This window comes from Cygnus atratus, chromosome 5 (genome assembly GCF_013377495.2).
Source record: "Cygnus atratus isolate AKBS03 ecotype Queensland, Australia chromosome 5, CAtr_DNAZoo_HiC_assembly, whole genome shotgun sequence".
NCBI lineage: Eukaryota > Metazoa > Chordata > Aves > Anseriformes > Anatidae > Cygnus > Cygnus atratus.
Window position 1 is genome coordinate 30,131,308 of NC_066366.1, and position 15,518 is coordinate 30,146,825.

General features: G+C 40.9%; 1 protein-coding gene across 1 annotated transcript in view; it reads left to right on the plus strand.

Annotated features, from left to right (window-relative positions):
- RGS6 (regulator of G protein signaling 6) overlaps window positions 1–15,518 on the plus strand; it is a 238,022-nt gene that overhangs the window by 195,164 nt on the left and 27,340 nt on the right. Inside the window, exons 5-12 of the mRNA XM_035539120.2 lie at window positions 151–257; window positions 2,323–2,374; window positions 4,999–5,063; window positions 8,004–8,080; window positions 10,998–11,079; window positions 11,615–11,689; window positions 12,817–12,915; window positions 14,007–14,068. Coding sequence (XP_035395013.2) covers window positions 151–257; window positions 2,323–2,374; window positions 4,999–5,063; window positions 8,004–8,080; window positions 10,998–11,079; window positions 11,615–11,689; window positions 12,817–12,915; window positions 14,007–14,068 — 619 coding nt within the window. The remainder of the gene's footprint in view (window positions 1–150; window positions 258–2,322; window positions 2,375–4,998; window positions 5,064–8,003; window positions 8,081–10,997; window positions 11,080–11,614; window positions 11,690–12,816; window positions 12,916–14,006; window positions 14,069–15,518) is intronic.

Sequence of the window (15,518 nt, forward strand, 5' to 3'; positions counted from 1 at the left end):
GTAAGGATGCAGCACAGGTACAACGTGGCTCGTGAGCATGAGGTCACATGCAAGTCATCACCAGACCCGCTGCTGAAAGCAGAGGATTGCACATTGTACGTCTTCCTGAGGTATACCTGCTCTTTTCTCTCTTTTCCTTCTCATCCGCAGGGGAAGCAATACACTTGGGAAGTCTTATTGCTGCACAGGGTTACGTCTTTCCAATCTCAGACCACGTCCTTACCTTGAAAGATGATGGGACATTCTATCGTTTTCAGGTTGGTGAGCCCTCAGCCTTCCTTGTGGCCCTTTCTGCTGTCTGCTGGCTACTGCAGAATTGAGTAGCCACCCTTCTGGCCAAAGTGGGCAAGGGCAAACTTTGGAGTTGGACATTTGAGCTCTAGTACAGCAGAAAATTCATGTTTTGATCCTCTCCTGGTTACTGATTGAGGTGGGAGGGGGCAAACTTCAGGCTTTAGCTCTTTTACAGAGGACGTGTGACCTTGTCAGTCACCTTAGCTGAGACACCTCTATCCCCTAGTGTCTGTGCCCCCAGATTGGATGCCTCCAGTTTTTAAAGCATCCTGTGCTTGAGTTCAATGCCCTTTCCAAAATCTGCTGCTGTCAAGTTCCTCGATAACTGAATGCTTGTGCTGCAACAACTTATTTTAGACAAATTGGTTGACTTTAAAAGAAGCAGTAAGTTCAAACCTACTGTCTAATCTTGCTGGTTGAATTTGTGTTTTTCTGTTGCATGGTCTCTGTCAGCTCCCTTATATTTCCTGTGACTTTTCTTCTATTCACTCTAGCATTCCTCCTTTTCGTTTCTTTTTTGTTGTTGTTTTTGTTTATTTGTTTGTTGTTTTTTAGCTTTTGTTTGAAAATCCTGTTCTTATCTTTTCATCTGCTGCTCAGGCTCTCAGACCTACCACTAATGTGGTTTTGTTATCATATAAGACCAACAGCACGGGGAAAAACAAACAAACAAAAAAAAACACAGGAAATCACAGACCTCCCCTTATCTCTCCGCACCTTCTGGTTACCTGGTGTCACTCAGACTAAGATTTTTCATGGCAGCCCCTTGCTTTTCACAAAGTCCTACTCCTCCTATCATGCAAGACTTGGCAGAAGTAGGGGCACTGCTGATTGTCTATTTAGTTGTATTTTTGTCCATTTTAAGAGAGATGCCGTAGGAAGTTAAATTATCAAGCTGTTCCGTGCAGCTCTCAAAAGCCAGATTTCAAAAGCAGAGTATCATTTAATTTCTTTTTCTTATTTTAAACCCCTGTAAACAACATCATCAAGTAGTCTCGACTGCTTATTGACTTTTCTTTTTTCTTCCCTTATCTTTTCCTGCAATTTTGCTTACTGCTTGCCTGTTGTCATTTCCCGCAACAATTCTCCTCAGCAGCTTTCTGCAGAAATAACCTGATAAAATCATTTTTCTTTTCCATCATTCCACTGTTTCTGCTTTCTACATCAACATCAGTCCATCCTTTAACAGTCGTCATGTTGTGAAGTTCAGGGAATATATATCAGTGAGGAACATTGAACCGTGTATTGCTGGATCCCTCCGTGTTTTCTCACTGTGCCTTGGTGCAAGGAATTGTCTTTATATACATGTAATGTCCTGTGCTCTTTTGTGGAATGGCATCAGTAATGCAAAACACTGTTCTGTATTTTGTGTGGTCACATTATTTTTCATTTGTGTCAAAATTGAAATACAGCTACATGTAGTAATATCTTGTAATTAATTGTAGCAACTGCAGTATGGAGACCTGGACAGAAAACAAAACCAGTAAGCTCAGCAGGATTTCTGCTTTCAAAACAACTGTAATCAGAAGAGTTTTGAGTTCTGCCATCTGATTTATTTTAAAAGTGAATTGTTTTGTTGGCTGCCAACCACACTGGTAGCTGCTCCAAAAAAAGCAAGTGGTGTGTGGCATGCATAAAAGGCCACAAAGTTGGTTTTTTTCTCATGGTCCTAACAAAAAGAAAAGAAGAAGGTTCAGGGTGACTGAATTTCTGGGGAAAGAGGAGGTTCTGGGGATAAGAGGGTAAGAGGTCCATATTCAGATGAGATGGCAAGACTGTCTAAAATGTCATTAGGGTGGACATCCTCAATCAGTGTTACAGTGTCTCTACCTTCAGTGAGGAATGTTAGTGATGATACCTTTCTGGAAAAGCATCCTCACTTTTACGAAGACCTGTAGCAGTGTTTCCCCTGAGAGCAGAGACTGGGCCATAGACTTTGTGATTCTTCTGTTTGTACTCAAAATGTTTTTCTGCATCTGATTTGTTTTTCATCTCTTAAATTATGAAAATGCATATGTTGTTTCTTAGGCACCGTACTTTTGGCCTTCAAACTGCTGGGAACCAGAAAACACAGATTATGGTGAGGCTATAATTATTTCATTGCAGAAGTTGGTACACAAAGTTTGAGATTGGGGAAACAAATTGTCCTTTAGCCTATGAGTTCAGTGGGGCCAGGATGTTACGTACTGTTGCCTTCATTCTCCAATAGCTTTGTTCGTTTCAGCAAGATTTATGGCAAGCAGAATATTGCTCCTCGGGAATCTTAAATAATATCAGTATTGCTTTTGTGGGAGAACATACTTTGATCTGTAGCTGAATTTGATATGTTGATCAATAAAGTTACCTCATTTGGGCACTCATCTGGCTGATCAATAAGTCAGTATATAACTGATGACAACCCATAGTTAAGCTTCCGTGATATATGACATCAGACTTATTCCTCCTATTTTTTTTAAGATTACCAGCTGATAGCTGGTAAAAAGAGAAGACTGAGCATGGTTTATGAGCTAATAAACTGCAGCATGGGGTATTAAACATGTGAATGCCTGCAGACAGTGATAATACATAAAGAAAATATGTCAGTATTGTTATCTTTAGCTGTCTCCGTGCAATATTGCTGTCTCTTCCAGAACTACACTTCTTTCACAGCTAAATGATAAAATCAATTGGTGCATCCTGGTGTGGCATTGGAAGAGGAAGTGAATCCATGTGCGTGCTCATAAAACAGGAGCTTCTGGAAATGCCTCTTCTGAAATATCTCATAATCTAAGATCAGTTTATAACTCCTCCCTGACTAATCTTTTTTTTCTTTCCCAGGCAATAATTACTCATCATTATGGATTCTGGAAATCATTTGCTGGGGTGGGGAAGTAGCTTGCAATGGTGTCTGTCATATAATAGTTCATTTGCAGTCCTCATCTGCAGGGAAGCTAATACAGACTTACGTGTTTATCCCAGTGAGGCGACTGCTTAGGAGAAAACGTGTTGCCATTCATTATGTGCAAAATAATTTCCAGAATTTACAAGCAGTCACCATATATGTGTCTGAACTGTACTAAGTACATTTTCTGTAAATATCAGAATAACAATCTTAAGAGGGAAGTTCTGTTTTTTCCCGTAGTGTCTGATAAGAAACTGGATTTCACAGTCTGGTTATTGTGCTGCAAAGGCATTGAATGGAACAGTACTCCTCAAAATCAAGCCCTGTATGAGCTGATCCACAGCTGGACAAGCTGCAACTGCTGTCTGAGCCCTGTAGTGACAGATTTTCATCTATCCCACAAATCTCTAACATATGCTTATAATCAGCCTTTGCATATCAGGGGTCTGTGCAGATGGAGTCTTCCCAGGAAATAATCCCAAACTAGCAGTAGGCCCAAATAAAACTGAAATCCCAGCAGCTCTTCCTACTTTTTTATTTGCATGGATCTGCTTACAGGACAGGAATGAACTTGCTAATGGCAGGTCACTGCCTTGCATGAAGAAGTACTGCGAGGTGACTGGCTCTCAATTTATTTGGTGGTGTAAATGGCTTACAAGTTAAGTTGTTCTTGAGAAGTATGAAAATAAATATACGTGACCTGATCCATTCTGGTTACCATGCGTAATGTAGGCTCATTATATGAATGTTAAAATTATAGGAATAGCATAGAGCAGAATTACACCAAAGCACCATTTTTCTCATATTTTAAGTAGAGGAGGTGCTATCCAATGAAAAACATGCATGGAAGTGTCAGAAAATTGCTTTTATCAGCAAATCAAAACTCCGTGGTTTTCAAAGCTGAAGTTTTCTGAAAAAGATTTATTGTCATTTTCTGTAGAGAATGCTTTGCATTCTGCCCCGGTCCAGTTTGGTACACCTCACAATTTGGTACACTGTATGATTTGTACCTGCCCCAGCAATATGAGAGGGCCAAAACACAAGGAAGCTGTACAGTTCACATCCAGATCCATCCCATAATGAGAGCACTGAACCTCTGTTATACAGTTCAGATCTGACCGTGTACTCACGGTGTGCTAGGGACCTTGTTTCAGCCCATAACGGAATGGAGCTGAGCTGGCCATCCAGCTGAGGCTGTCCAGGAGGCAGCCTGGGACTGGTTCGGTATTGTGCACTGGGCTCCTCTTGACCCTTGGGATCCCAAACCACATCAGTTTTGGCAGTGTCTGCTTATGGTGAAAAGGGAGAAGGCTTGTCTTAACAGTTTGAAATTTATATGATATGTGGATGGAGCAGATGAAAGAATGTCACATGGTACCTTTAAGATCTAGCCCATATTTCTGTTTTCATTTCAATATCCTGATTTTTTTTTGTTGTTATTATTTATTTATTTTTAGGGGAAAAGAAACGCAGAGGTATGCAAGGCTGCTCACTTTGGTAGGCATATTTCTAAAGTGCTGAAAGGAGCAGGTTGCTAATGCTAAATCTTTTACTAGCCCCAGAAGCAATTGTGCCTTTCTCAGATGTCTCATTAGGTCCTGGCATCTACTCTCAGCACTTTTAAATGAGATATCCCAGATGTTTAAGGCCTCTGAGATAGCTAGCATATAATGTCAGCTGAGTATTCAGCCCTCTCCTTGGTTCGTGTTGCCTTCTGATGAGAAGGAACAATAATGGACCAATATTATTATTATTTTATTTTTTTTAAGAACTTGTACTTATAATCTGTCTGTAATTGTTTTCCATTCTGTTTCTCCCTTTAGCCATCTATCTTTGCAAACGGACTATGCAGAACAAAGCCAGGCTGGAGCTGGCGGATTATGAAGCCGTAGGTACACTGCTGCTAGACTTTGAAGTGTGGGGGTGCAGGGGGAGGGCTTTGTTTGCCGACTGAACGGTGCAATTTTATGCTTTGGGGTCAGCCTTTCCTGTGTCTTTTTTTAAGTTGTCAGAATTGTGTGAAGGTTGATCTGGAGATAACATCAGGCATGTGAATGGGGAATGTCACTGGCTTTGCAGCATCTCCAGTTAAAGCATCTGCTGTTGTAGCCAGCCCTCCAAGACTGCAGCAAATAACACAAAAGCTCACATAGGTCTCTTGTTTCCAGTTAACAGGTCCTGTTTTATATAGCAGATACCAACACACAAAATGGTGGATTTTCAGGTGCATTACTAAGTACTTAAACTGCTAATGACCCATAGCATACAGCTACAGACCTTAAAGGGAAAGTCTTCAGATAGTAAGCTTGGACTGTGTTTTCAGTACACTATGTAAGAATAATGAACCAGGCTTATTCAGGGAATGTTTTCTGTTATGAAGTTATTATCCAAAAAAATATCCCCAAATTCAGCTTCAGATAGTGCAGGGTTTGGGTCTATAGGAATAGGAAAATGGAGGCAGCAGGGGTAGGGTCGGAGTGGGTTTCTTTGCATGCTGGCAGTGTAGCGCTGACCAGCTGAACTTTCTTTCTATCATACAACCTTGTTCTTGCTTTCTATTTCAACAGTGTAACAGTTAAATTTCCAGTGTGGGGTTTTTCAGTGGAGAGTTTGTGTACAAAACTGGTTCTAGTGGACTTGTGTGTTCAGGTTTATTATGATGAACACATTTGTATTGCATATGTTGCAAGTTTTTTTTTCCTAGAATAAACTTTTTATTTCTTTCACGCCTTCTACAATTTTGGGTCTTCTGTACACACAGATATGCATATACACCATTTGGTCCTTCCAGTGAAGAGCATGCAAAAATTGGCACTTGTCTAATGTATCCAGACTTCCCATGAGTTCTAATCTCAAAGTACAGACATAAAGGAAGGAATATAATAGTTCATATGCATTTATACCTCATTTTGCTGAATTTTTCCTTCTGCATATTGTTGATTTCGTTATTAAAACCATTAAAATTGCTCACAGCCAACCAATTAACTTGTAAGTACTCTAAAGATCTATCATAAAGCAAAAAAAGGCTGTTCAGCAACACACACTCCCACACACATGCAGTGAGGCTATGACTAAGTACTTTTGCACATCATTGTCTTCTGAGAGTAGCAATGCACCAGTGATGGCAAATAATTAGATCTTGGCAGTCTCTCATTTTTCTTGTGAATATTGCATTGCACAATTAGAGATCACTTCTGCATTCAAAGTTTGCTCTCTTAATTAAAGACAATCAGATAAGTACAGCACCAACTCTTCCTAGTCATTATGGGAGCTGAAGCAGACCCAGCAATGGAGATGTAAGCTGAGCACAAGTGAGAGAAACAGGCATACAGGAATGGGAAGGAATTCCGTATGTTTAATGTGATTTTTTTTTGGTGATTTAGCATAGGATGCTTCTCTGCGGACATCAGCACTGACCTGGCATTTCCAAAACGAATCACTAAAAAGCATCTCGGGACAGCATCTCAGTTGAGGTTCTGCTTGAACCACTCATAGGCACCTACCCCCAGTTTATAGTGCTAAAGCAGGGTTCTTCATTATATGATTAAGCTTGCATGACGGCATTTAGCTTAGTTTATAATTGGCCAAACATAAGCATGATTCAAATAATGCTTCACTTGGTGATGTTTCATTGGCTTCAGCATGTTTACTCCAGAGGGCACATGTGAACATGATTTAAAATATTAAAAATATCAAACCCACAAAAATTGTTTTTGCAGATATTACAAGTAGTTCACAGTAAAGGAAATCATCGCAGCTCAGCGCAGCTGTAAAACATCTGCTTAACTGTTTTCCTCCATGTATAAGACTGAAACTCTTGAGTGGACTTGATGGTAACTGAGTCAAGCTGTGTGTTATATGACAGTTCAAAGTGAAATTTGGGAGAGTTCTCCTAGCATTGAAATGCTTGTGCTTAAGCATTTTCTTGAACTAAAGAGAATAGACATAGCAAGAACAGCAGCAGAACTAATAGCGTTCATTTTCAAGGAAAATTTGGAACAGTTGAACTAGCTGTAATGGTTAAGAGAATCAGGTTAATGGTCTCATAGGCCTCTTTCTCCAAGCAGTTGTGGATATGTGACTTTGGGGTGCCATTCGTGCCTGAAGTTCTGGCCATGTCCCAAGTTTGACCTTGAGCTGTGACAATGTCACATCCATCTCCAAATGTGCAGATCATGATGCTCTCCATAATGGATCTAGACCAGAGCTCTTACTTCAGACGCAGAGAAAGGCTGCATCTGGATCTGGTCCCTACAGTTAGCTATTTTCATTGTGGAGACAAACAAGCTATTTCCTTTTGTGAATCATCCTGGCAATTCCCGGAGTTGAGTGCTGTGCAGCTGCGCAGCGCTCTCAGCAGTGACCAGGGCTGAGCAGAGCGAGGGATGCTCGGGCTTCGCACCTTAGCAAAAGCCTGAAGAGAAGAGAGCAGAGGGGGGAGGAAGGGAAAGTGGGAAGAGAAGTAAATGTGCAGGTGGCAGCCATCTGCTCTCAGAAATGAAAGTTGTCAGCTTTGCAAATCTTCTCAGTACTATCTTTTGGGAACAGGTCCATCATTATTTTACTAATAGAGCTCAGGCTGTCTTCATCACACTCTATTACTTCTCCTGACAGGGTTCTCTTGGCTGCAGACTGAAAAGATGTGTCAAAACCTTGCTTTGTCTATGGGATAATTCGCCTGAAACCAGTGCTGACTTCCATGTCTTGAATTTTCCAGCTTAAAAAAAAAAAAAGAATAAAATAAACTCCCAACATGCTAACTATGCTCTCAAGCAATTGCTATAATTACCAGAATTAATTGTTCTCTACTATTTTCATCTTTTGTCAGGAAAACTTAGCAAGACTTCAGAGAGCATTTGCAAGGAAGTGGGAATTCATCTTCATGCAAGCTGAGGCCCAAGTGAAGTGAGTAGTCCTGGAGCAGAACTGCACCAGTATCTGGGGCTGGGTAGGGAGGGGGACTCTGTGAGGAAATAACTTCTCTGCCACTGTCTTTAGTGCAACTAAGCAGTGTGTAGAAATGTTGGTCAGGAGTTCCTGAGCCTGAGTTGTCTATGTAAGGTTGAGCAATTCACTTGCACATTCTGCTTCTACTTCGGTATAGTATTTTTGTTTCGAATAAATGGAAAGAACAAAACCTTGTCATCCGTCTGTGTAACTCTGTGCTGTAAAATGTGTAACATTTTAGAGTTTATAAACCCTATTACTTAAAAGTACTTTTATAAAGGTGGTATTTACAGCAGACTGTACTTGGTTTTCTTATTTATACCATTCCCCAGTCAGCTCAGTTGTACGTCTGTTCTCTGCTCTGCAGCTTGTGCTCCTAACTGTGTGGAGATTTGGGTGCCGCTTACGTGAAACTTACTCAAATGTAATACTTTTCTTCCCACCTTCCACATATAATTGAAAATCACATTTTTTCACATCTTTCTGAAAACAGTTCAATGTTTTTAGCGTGTTGTCATTAGTGCTGCAAAATGGGTATGGTCCAGGGTTTCTAGGCTAGTGTACTTAAAAAAGCCCGTGCGTCCATTTTGTATGTGTAATTGTCACCAGTAAAATTGAAAGGTTGATGAAGAAGAGAACATCAGAACACCAGTACTGACAGTCTGTATCACTAGAAAGAACTTGCGTTTTCAGCATCAGATGCTAAAAAGTTAAGGAATATTATTTCTTGAGGGTGTGGCTGAGGGATCGGTCTCTATCTTTGATTAACTCGTTGGAATTTTGATTTATTCTTTGCTTAATCATCTTGTAATTACACACTATTTAAGCACATGATAATTATCCTCAAAATAACAAGGTAATTAAGGGATTTTTTTCTGAACAGAATACCAGCATTCTGTTTAGAAGAGAAAATTAGAAGTTACAATAGCAATTGTACTTTCAGTTACGTAAAGGTTTGTTGCCAAGAGGAAAAAAAATCTAAGTCAAAACAATTCTGTATTCTGTCTACAGCATAAATTATCACCTAAGAAAGAAATTTAAATTCCGATTTTTTTTATGTGGTCACCGTTACTTATTCATTTTTTCATGAAGAAAAGTTGGGTTGGAATTCATGGTGTAATGCATGGCAGCAAATTAATTAAAAGAGAAAACAAAAACACCTGGAAACCTTTCTCTGCTTATCAAGTTCTGCTCTGGCTCCCACATCTTTGTTTGCACACAGGATTTCCACTCATATACCAACCTTCAGGTTGTACACACTAAATGGGGGACAGCACAAAGTGAGGAGAACATCAATGACAACACAGTATTTTCAAAGCAAAACACCTTCTGAGGGAAACTTGTTGTAGTGCTCAAAAACTGCAGCCACAGAGCATCTAGATATGTTGCGTCTTTACCATAATTTGAAATGTGGAACACTGAGTTATCAGTAAGTTTGGGGACAGGATCCAAGAACCTGGGTCTAGCACAAAGCACCCATGTAGACAATTCTTGAAGCCTCTGAAGAGTCTCTCTGGTTCATGTGTGCTCTGCAGTGTGATGCTGGCAGAAGGCTTCATCTTCCTCTTTGGTTAGGCACGAAGGCTGCTCAGAAGAAGTGGTTTTGGGTTGGGTGCCTGTGCTTGCTACTCAGCTCAGTACAGTGACTGCTGTCTGGTGGCTGTTCTGTCTTTTGTGTGGGGACAGGGCTCATGCAGAGCTGCTTTCTCATCTCATCTTATTCAGAGAGGGACACACAGCTGTGGAGGACTCGAGGTTTTTGTGGGGAGGGAAGGGGTGCTCAGAAACTTCAGTTTCTGTCCCCCATTTCCTATCCGATACATTTCTAGCACAGACTCAGCTGTGCTCCTCCACAAGAAAAACAGGAGAGGGGAGAACCTGATGGTCAGAAATTCTAGATTGCGTGGGTTTTTTTGCCCTCACTGCTTTCATTATGCCTGGTGGCAGCTGTGCAGGAAGGCAGCACAGGAACACTGTCAGCTTCTCAAGTCTGCTGTGAAGGCGAGGGCAGTTCCTCCTCCCGCGTCTCATCTAGTCTCCCTGCAGGCGGGTTTTGCAAGCTGGTGGCGATTTTGCTGTGCTCACGTGTAGAGCAGAGCACCAGATGTGAATTGCTAGATGCCACTGAGAGGTAGGGGAGCAGCTGCTTTGAACAACCTCCAGTGGCCTTTGATGTGTGTGCTGTGAGTGAGCTGATGTACTGGCTGCATCAGGGCTGAAATTACCGAGTTACGCCTGTGCCAACCCAATCACAGGTCTCCAGATGAGTGCTGGCTTGCACGGTGCCATGTGGCAAGTTCGGCTCCTGTCCCTTGGTGCTGGCACCCTGTCCTCTGCCAGCACCAGGACAGGCAGAGCCAGTCTGTTGGAATCCCCAAGGAGGGTGGCCACAAGTGCTGCCTGTGCTGTCACTGCTGGTGATGCCTCAGATAGCTGCCCCCTAGGAGTCTGTGGTCATAGCAGTGGTGCCACTGGGCGCAACAGAGCCTACCAAGGCGGGCCTACACCTGGAGTAAAGAGGTGCCGAGAGGTACAGACCAGGTGGTGTTGGCAGAGCCAAAGCCAAATGTGAACTTCCAGGTCTGGGGATAGAGTGTCAGGAAAGGGCATTTTCCTCACAATATGGAGAAAAAAACAAATGTTAAGCTAAATTTTCCATCTTAATAGGAAATTTTTTCTTGATACGTATTGGAGTAAACATCAGTAACATATTTCGTTCATGACACATGTTCTTGCAAGACAGTGTGTGACATTTCTATACCAAAAAATGTGGTTTTCTAAACATTTTTTGTGGGTTAAAAACCCCAGCTAGGAAGTATAACAAGGAAGAAAACAGTCGTCGTGTGGTGACTCATGTTTATGCTTTTGTTTTCAGAATCGACAGGAAAAAGGATAAAACAGAAAGGAAAATTTTGGACAGCCAGGAGAGAGCATTCTGGGATGTGCACAGGCCTGTGGTAAAGCTCTTTTTAAATGATGAGGCTTTCCAGGTTTTGACAGGAAAGTTTTAATACTAGTAAACACTGTGCCATGAATTGCACAAAGATATTGCCTTTAAAGTCATCACATGGGTTTTCTTCACAATTCAAAACAAGTTGCTACAAGATCATTACATACATTTTAGGTTTGTGCATGCATGGAACTATCGACTTAGAAATATACGATAAACGTGAAGTTTTGAAGATGTTTTTTGTACATGTGAAAGAAAAGCAGCTTACCCGGTTTGGCACAGGCTTCCTAGAATAAGCTCTACTCTTAGCTGAGGTATTTCCTCTTAGTGCCAAAGTTATGAGCAAATGGATTTGATGCTGAGATGCCAACTTTGGGTATATGCACTCTCTTGTTTAACAAGCATAATTTATGGGATGCAAACTTAAGGGAAGGCTTTCAGACAAGATCTAACCGTATATTTTAGAAAGGTAAGGTAGCATGTAGATTGTAAACACAAAAACGTAATATGATAACCATCTTTTTTTAACCGTCTCTTTTCAGCCAGGTTGTGTAAACACCACAGAAATGGACATTAGAAAGTGTCGTCGTATGAAAAACCCACAGAAGGTTAAAAAGGTCAGTTTGAGTTTCTGGTTTTCTTTATTTTTAATGTAAATCACACTTGACACCTATAGTATATCAGATTTCCATAGTAGAAACGAAAAGTGGTTTGCAAGCATCAGTTCATTTTTGATCTAATTGGTGAATTTACTATTGCAGTTTTACCAACAGAGAGGTACAGACCAAGTGACTGGCAAAGCTGAGAAGGGTATAAGAAGTTCTGTGCCCCAAATGTCTGCTGGCTTTGCACTCCCATAAAACTAAAATCAATTGGCAAAATGCCTAGGTACCATTTTTCAGAAGTTATTTGGGCACAGGTTTTTCAGAGCTGTTTACCTGTCTTAATCATTTCAAAGGCTTGAACATTAGCAGCTTGGGTGCCTTTGATTTCCAGCAAGTCTTAGCTCTTGTATGTATATATTGGTTCTGGAGGTGACACCAGATTCCTAACTTGCTTTGGTAGTTAAGTTGCAGAAGAGCTATTCACGTCTCTTTTGAACATTAAATAAAAAGCAGACATACTGAATGACGGGGTAGTTGGTATTACTTTCAGTGCAAGTCTCTGTCCAGGAAACAAATGGCTACAAGTCAGTCTGTAGGTTACCCAGATGTGTAGTAGTTTTATGACAAGAAATTCAACCAAATGGAAGAAAATGCCCTATGATTGTGTTCTAGTGCTTTCTTTCTCCACTCGCTTCACCACAGTGATCATTCCCTGGTTTCATCCTGCAAATATTGGCAGGTGCAGCCCTCAGAGCTCCTAAAAATTATCATCTGCATCTTAATATTTAAGATAAATCTTTCTCTACTTACTGTGAAACAGACCTATAGGTTGCAGTAGCACTGAGCAGCCACCTCACACATAATGGGAAGGTCTCAGGTGAGAGAGTTTTGCTGGAAAGCAGGCTGTGCAGGAAGCCCCAAGCATCCCGCTGGCATGCCTGCAGATGTCCCAAGTGCAGGCATCTGCAGCGCAGTCAGATCTGTCAGTTTTGCTCCAGGCTGAATGATTGTTGACCTGCATGAAAATAAACAGTAGGAAATTGTTGGCTTGTTATCTTACTGTTTTGCGTACTGCAATTCTCCTCATTGCATAACAGGGAAAAAGGCCATAATCTCTTCTGTTTACTGGTTCCCTGCAGTCAGTGTATGGGGTTACAGAGGAGTCTCAGCCCCAAAGCCCCGTACACATGCCCTCCCAACCTGTACGCAAAACTACGAAAGAGGATTTCCGGAAACAGGTAAGAAGATGGCTATGTGGCAACTCTCTTGAGACTGAGTGCATCTAGAAAAGTCAGACAACTGTTATCGGGGGGATGGAGCATTAATGTTATTGAGAAATCAGTAAAACCAATTGGTTTTTTTTTTTAACTGTGCTTGATCTTCATGTGCTTTATGTAAAGCAGTAAGTATTTAAAGATGCATATTAATTGTGCAGTGATGTGATGATACATGTTGTGGGCAGCACTGACCTTTGACTCTAGTATTACTCTGTCTGTGGGCGAGTAGAGAGATTCATTTCCAGATCACTGAGGATGTCAGAAAAGTGGACATTGACAAAGGCTAGGGAAGAAAACAGCGTGCCCGAAGCACAGGCTGGGGGTGGCCAAGGTAAAGCATCTTTCAGTGTGTGGCTGTTACAGGCTGTACAGTCAAAGCTTTTGGGGAACTGGGAAAAATCGCTGTGAAGAATGAAAACTGAGAATCACTCTGAGGAACGGCCAGCCAACTTGTGTGTTCTTGCCCCTGCTCAGGGAGCTCTTCCTCAAAATTGCTTTACTGAAGCAAACAGCACTCACTGAACTATGGACAAGGTTCGATGGGTCAGCATTTTAGTAAAGGCAGCGTTAGACGTGTTTCTTAGGCTGCCAGTTTTAGGGTCATCTTCTGAACTAAGTCTGAACACTACATTTCTTGAGCTTTTTCCATTGTAGGCAATGTAGGCTGCAGAGCATTGTGAAGAGCTAGTTTATAGCACAGTACAGGTGTACTGTAAAACCATGACTTTCTTGGTTAGAGAGATGAAAGTGTCTCGTATAAAATGAGGATCACATTGCACCCTGAGTTATCTAGGAACCTCAGCCCCAGCTATGTGCCTTTCCTACTTTTAAATATTTCTTGGGAAGCTCCCCTTAGGGACTTTGCCACATGAAATGGAGCCTCCTCATGGAAGCAGCTAATAAGCTGCTTCTACTACCTAGGGAAGGGTCTCATTTCTTTCTGAGTTACTTTCAAGCTCTTTGGAATGAGAAATCAATAGCATGTTGGGATATGATCAATGCATGCTGTGGAGCTCCTGGATTCTTAATGTCCTTGTCATCTCTCTCCTCAGATAACTTTTCTGAATCTGCAGATAGACAGGCATTGTTTAAAGATGTCCAAAGTAGCAGAAAGGTAAGTGTTGCTATTTTCATTATTTCCCATTACTTCCTCATCTCAAAACTGGCATTTCCAGAAACAGCAAGTGGGCCGGAACACACAAAGGCTGGTCCCATTTCTGTGCAGCAAATCCTTTTCCCTCATTGCCCAACCATACTGCCTGTCTGCTGACCACTGACACTTGGCATTCACCCTTCTGCCACTGAAGGCAGAAAAAAATGGGTGAAAAATGAGTATGTTGTTGTACTGTAAAAAGCAAAAGAAATGACTCACAAAAGAAAGAACCATTGCAGGGCTTTTGTTTCCCACTCCTTCACAAGCCTAGAGCTCATTTACAGAAAAGTCTTTCCTCTTTCAGTTTAAAAACATCCATTTTTCCTTTGTGGGTTAAATCTGAATGTTCATCTCCTGTTAGACTGGTACTGTGTTTGCATCTTGCTGTGTGTGGTGTTCGTATGCATATTGGAGTTTATTCCTACTGGGATTGTAGGGCCAGTTTCTGCTCTCACTTACTCACATGAAACCCTATGGAAAGTAGTAGGTTTGTATCTGGACTTCCCAAGGTAGTGTTTTATAGAAGTAGATTTCTCACAGAGGCAAATCAAGGCACAATTTGGCTTGCAGAAAATTTAGTCCTGATAGGAAACTATGAACAAGTAAAGAACAAGCTCAAATTTAGCTTCCTGAGAATGACTGCTCCTTTACTCAGATAGATGTAAGTTTTGCACGTTTGCAGTAAAATCGTTGATACAAATATGGGGATCAGCACGGTTTTCAGTAACTGCTTTTAGAGTAAAACTGTCTTGAACATGATGGGTGTGATAAGGGCTGATTTCTTATGGAGAAATAACAAAAGATTTTTTATTTAAACAAATTAAAATGAGATTACCCTATAAAATTTTGTGCTCTGCCATGCCTGCTCCTGTAATTACGATGTGTACACTACACTAGGCAAATTACATAGCAAAAGCTCAACAGTAAGTTCCTAGTAGCTCATAAAGTTTAACAATTTAAATGAAAATTTATCCAGTTAAAAAGGAAATATTCAGAGGCTTCCTGAAATCCTGCATACGCTATTTATTTCTATTGAATGTAGCACATTCATATTTATGTTTTGGGCTTTCTGGTTGTGTTCTGATAAATTTTTCCTTTACCAAAAAATGTAATTTTTGTATTGAATTTACTTACATTGACCTTAATATATGGAGACTAATAATTTCCAGGCTGGTAATTTGCAAACAAGTGGTTGTGTTTTGCTTGAATTTTTTCTAGGTAGGTATTTTTTCAGTAAGATGGACTCACTAAAAGTCATTGACTTCTGAACATCAGGTCCTGTCCACATAGCAGGACCGATATAACTTGAACCTGTTGTTCAAGTTATACTGACTTTACAAATGTCAATGACAAAAAAAAAAAAATCTATTAGTTTTCAATAAAAATGGACAAAAAGCAATTGTCCTGGTCT